Source organism: Babylonia areolata, chromosome 23 (genome assembly GCF_041734735.1).
Source record: "Babylonia areolata isolate BAREFJ2019XMU chromosome 23, ASM4173473v1, whole genome shotgun sequence".
In the NCBI taxonomy this organism is placed as follows: domain Eukaryota; kingdom Metazoa; phylum Mollusca; class Gastropoda; order Neogastropoda; family Buccinidae; genus Babylonia; species Babylonia areolata.
This window is the reverse complement of record NC_134898.1, coordinates 52617603-52622602: the sequence shown is the minus strand read 5'-3', so window position 1 is coordinate 52622602 and position 5000 is coordinate 52617603. Positions and strand designations below refer to the sequence as shown.

General features: G+C 48.0%; 1 protein-coding gene across 2 annotated transcripts in view; it reads right to left on the bottom strand.

Moving 5' to 3' along the window:
* LOC143297988 (ciliary microtubule associated protein 1B-like) overlaps window positions 1-5000 on the bottom strand; it is a 20378-nt gene that overhangs the window by 6030 nt on the left and 9348 nt on the right. Inside the window, exon 3 of one of the 2 annotated variants that reach the window (XM_076610624.1) lies at window positions 1962-2339. The exons of the other annotated variant lie outside the window; for it this stretch is intronic. Coding sequence (XP_076466739.1) covers window positions 1962-2339 — 378 coding nt within the window. The remainder of the gene's footprint in view (window positions 1-1961; window positions 2340-5000) is intronic. 2 annotated transcript variants of the gene reach the window in all.

Below are 5000 nucleotides of genomic sequence, written 5' to 3'. Positions count from 1 at the left end.
CGGTCTGTTGATGATGAACGTTTGGTGGGGGAGGTGTCCTAATCAAACAGTTCGTGAACTAACTGAACACGGTCTGTTGTTGATGAACGTTTGGTGGGGGAGGTGTCCTAATCAAACAGTGAACTAACTGAACACGGTCTGTTGTTGATGAACGTTTGGTGGGGGAGGTGTCCTAATCAAACAGTTCGTGAACTAACTGAACACGGTCTGTTGATGATTGAGCGTTTGGTGGGGGAGGCGTCCTAATCAAACAGTTCTTTAACCAACTGAACACGGTCTGTTGATGATTGATCATGTTGATGGGGGACGGACGTTTCACAACGCCCTGGAGCTGACGTCATTTGACTGATCAGTTGGGTATGATACGTAATGCGTTTGCTGTGGAGTCATCAAGGGTGTGGTTGAATGGCCATGATGTGGTGCCTGTCTGTACTTAATGCATGCTGATCACGACCAGAGTCATTGACATTTTGTACTGAGTGGACACGAGGTTTAAAAAAAAATTAACCCCTTAACTGTTGAATCGTAGTGAAATAAGATTGACGTGGCATGATGGAGTCTCCCGTCGGTCCGACAGATGAGTAGGCAGGCAGGCTTATCTGTCCGTGTGTGTCCTCATATGGGAGAAGAGGCCGATTCTGGATTCGCAGCACTTCCCACAGGTGTTGCAAGGGAAAATGTCTCCTTTTTTTTTTTTTTTTCTGTCTTTCTGTTTTGATTTGTTTAATTTCATATGTATGTCAAAGTTAATCTGTTGACGTACTGTTCTCTGCGTGGCTGTCTGTCTGTCTGTCTGTCCTTTATACCACTCTCTCTCTCTCTCTCTCTCTCTCTCTCTTCCTGTCTCTCTCTCTCTCTCTCAAACACAGACACACAGACAGACAGACAGACAGACAGACAGACACACACACACACACACACACACACACACACACACGCACGCACGCACACACACACACACACACACACACACACACACACACACGCACGCACGCACACACACACACACACACACACACACACACACACACACACACACACACACATCCAGCTCAACGCAATACAATGAGAGAGAGAGGGGTGAGAGAGAGAGAGAGAGAGAGAGAGAGAGAGAGAGAGAGAGAGAGCACTGACCCTGACCAGCTTCAAAGGCCAGCCTAGCTGTGACTTTCGCTGCCCTGCTGGGTGACATTTGCATACTTTTATTTTTGGCTCACGTGTTTACACACTCCGTCAGTCTGTGCGATAACACAGGGTTGGGCTGTCTATCCGTGGTGTGTGTATGTCTGTATATATGTATGTATGTATGTGTGTGTGTGTGTGTGTGTGTGTGTGTGTGTGTGTGTGTGTGTGTGTGTGTGTGTGTATGTGTGTGTGTGTGTGTGTTGTGTGTATGTGAATGTGTGTGTGTGTGTGTGTGTGTGTCTGTGTTGTGTGTGTGTGTGTGTGTGTGTGTGTGTGTGTGTGTGTGTGTGTGTGTGTGTGTGTGTGTGTGTGTGTGTGTGAATGTGTGTGTATGTGTGTGTGTGTGCTGTGTGTGTATGTGAATGTGTGTGTGTGTGTGTGTGTGTGTGTGTGTGTGTGAATGTGTGTGTGTGTGTGTGTGTGTGTGTGTGTGTGGTAAGCTTAAACAGATACCTTTTCTAAGGAAATTTTTGTGCCTGCCAACACCCAATTTTGTTTTAGTTGAAGATATCAGTTCTGTCAACATAATCAAACCAGAATGGCAATGCACAAAATTATAAAGAAACTAATGTTTTCCAACAGTGTGTGTGTGTGTGTGTGTGTGTGTGTGTGTGTGTGTGTGTGTGTGTCTGTGTGCGTGTGTGTGTGTGTGTGTGTGTGTGTGTGTGTGTGTGTGTGTGTGTGTGTGTGTGTGTGTGTGTTCAATGACCCGAAATCAGGTATGATAGCCAATCGATTCCCACATGGGTGGAAGGAAGAAAAGCGGAGTAATGAACCTTTCCCTAGGACACAACACCGTGCCGAAACGGAGCTTTGGGGCTCGTCTTCCTGGACACAACACCACCCCGAAACGGAGCTTTGGGCCTCGTCTTCCTGGACACAACACCGTGCCGAAACGGAGCTTTGGGCCTCGTCTTCCTGGACACAACACCGTGCCGAAACGGAGCTTTGGGCCTCGTCTTCCTGGACACAACACCACCCCGAAACGGAGCTTTGGGCCTCGTCTTCCTGGACACAACACCACCCCGAAACGGTGCTTTGGGCCTCGTCTTCCTGGACACAACACCACCCCGAAACGGTGCTTTGGGCCTCGTCTTCCTGGACACAACACCGTGCCGAAACGGAGCTTTGGGCCTTGTCTTCTATGCCGAGTCCTAGGTACAATAAATGTGAAATATCAAATGAACCTAGTGTTTAAAAGCATGTTTTTTGCACGTCGATTTCTAAGTTCTAAGGTGCAATTTAGCATGTTTTACATGGCAAGGCATATAGTAAACTGCAGTAGTGCTGTTGTTGATGTTGTTGTTGTTACGATTATCGATATGATGATGATGATGATGGGACCTACAACCCTTGAGTATATAGTTTACATGGAAAGGCGTTAAATAAACTTTAGCAGTAGTAGTAGTGTTTTGTTGTTGTTTTTCTTTTGTGTGTGTTTTCGTTTCTGTTTTGTTTTTTGTTTTTTTGTTTTGTTCAATTTTTATTCAAAGAAACAACATGGCCTAAGTATGATAGTCGATCGTGTCCGACTCTGACCACCAGAATAGCAGAGGTGGCATCTGCTGTCCTGGCTATCTGGGCTTCAGTTTGATTATAGCGGAGAGTGTCTTGCCCAAGTTACGTCCCCACTCTTTCGGCCAAGAGGGTTTTAGGAGAGTCGGCGATGCGATGGTTCCCAAAGGCCAACTAGCCCAGAGGGCTGCAGCACCAAGAGCCAGAGCAATATTGCCTCCTAATTTCAGAGTCGTAGTCCTTCACAAAAGACAAAGCTTTAAATGACTTCCAGTTTCAGTGGAGAATCCATTGATCATACAGCTCTCACTTTGCTGTTGGCTCTGAATGTCAGCCGATGCCAATGCACTAGGACGGAAGCAGAGAGAAGGATGGGAAGGCCACCAAGCATGGCTTGTTTAAGCCATGCACAATAAGAAACAAGTAAACAGAGAACTTGAGCGGACAAGTTCAAGGAACTAAAGTAAACTTGTGTAATCACGTTGACAAGTAGGAATCACATCTACAAGTTGTTGTTGTTATTGTTGTTATTCTAAGGGCGAAGGGACCTTTAACCTTTAACGAACCACAGCGACCCGGCCACGTGGTGTCAGTCAAGCTCCGCGTGTTCCTTGCCTTGACCAGCTGATCGGGACGTCGTGGCTCTTGTCACGACAGTAAGCACAGCAGGCACGTTGACATCCCAGCTGATCGGGACGTCGTGGCTCTTGTCACGACAGTAAGCACAGCAGGCACGTTGACATCCCAGCTGATCGGGACGTCGTGGCTCTTGTCACGACAGTAAGCACAGCAGGCACGTTGACATCCCAGCTGATCGGGACGTCGTGGCTCTTGTCAATAACCACAGCAGGCACGTTGACATCCCAGCTGATTGGAACGTCGTGGCTCTTGTCAATAACCACAGCAGGCACGTTGACATCCCAGCTGATCGGGACGTCGTGGCTCTTGTCAATAACCACAGCAGGCACGTTGACATCCCAGCTGATCGGGACGTCGTGGCTCTTGTCACGACAGTAAGCACAGCAGGCACGTTGACATCCCAGCTGATCGGGACGTCGTGGCTCTTGTCACGACAGTAAGCACAGCAGGCACGTTGACATCCCAGCTGATCGGGACGTCGTGGCTCTTGTCACGACAGTAAGCACAGCAGGCACGTTGACATCCCAGCTGATCGGGACGTCGTGGCTCTTGTCACGACAGTAAGCACAGCAGGCACGTTGACATCCCAGCTGATCGGGACGTCGTGGCTCTTGTCACGACAGTAAGCACAGCAGGCACGTTGACATCCCATGGAAACAGTACAGGTCAGCCGCTCCGCAGTTCACATCACATGCAGGGGTGTGCCCGATGCAACCGCCCAACTACTGGCCCCCATGCTGTTTTACTCTGGGGTGGTTATGGGCTGACCTCCAATGATCCCCGGTCAGGAACATTTGTGGAAATTAACCCTTCTGCGGGTTAAATCAAGTTGTTGAAAAGGAGGAGGTGGGTTTGTTGTTGTTTTTTCTTTTTCTTTTCTTTTTTTCATATTTAAATATTGATTTACTTCTTTCTTAGTTCGATTATTTATATATTCATTTTTTCTCTCTTTTTTCTTCTTTTTTTTCTCAAGGCCTGACTAAGCGCGATGGGTTACGCTGCTGGTCAGGCAACTGCTTGGCAGATGTGGTGTAGTGTATATGGATTTGTCCGAACGCAGTGACGCCTCCTTGAGCTACTGATACTGATACTGATACTGATACTGACGCACCCCGCACCCCTCGCCCCACGCCGCCTGGTGGGAAAAATGTGGAGATTTTCCGAACTCCCATGTCAACAAATGTGCAGACCTGCTAGTGCCTGAACCCCTTTCGTGAGTATCCATGTCAGCGTTCGGTGGGTTGTGGAAACAACAACATACCCAGGATGCACTTCCACCAAAATGGTGTATGGCTGCTTACATAAATAGACAAAATGGTCATAGACGTAAAATGTTACATGTCTGCATGAGTATTACATGTGCGTGACTGAACCCCGATTGAATGACACAGGAAACAAATGATGAGCGCCCAATGGCAGCCGTCAGTTCCGCTTTACCCAGGAAGACAGCCTGTTGTGAAAATGACTGCCTGTTGTGAAAATGACTGCTTGTTGTGAAAATGACTGCCTGTTTGTACAGCGCTTTAAGCTTGGTCTCCAGCCCAGGAGAGGCGCTACATAAGTATCCATATAATTCATGATCAAAAACCCCTCCTGTACGTTACATGTCAAAGGAAGCAAAAGTAGTGGGTGGTGACGGGTGGGGTGGGGGGGGGGGGTAC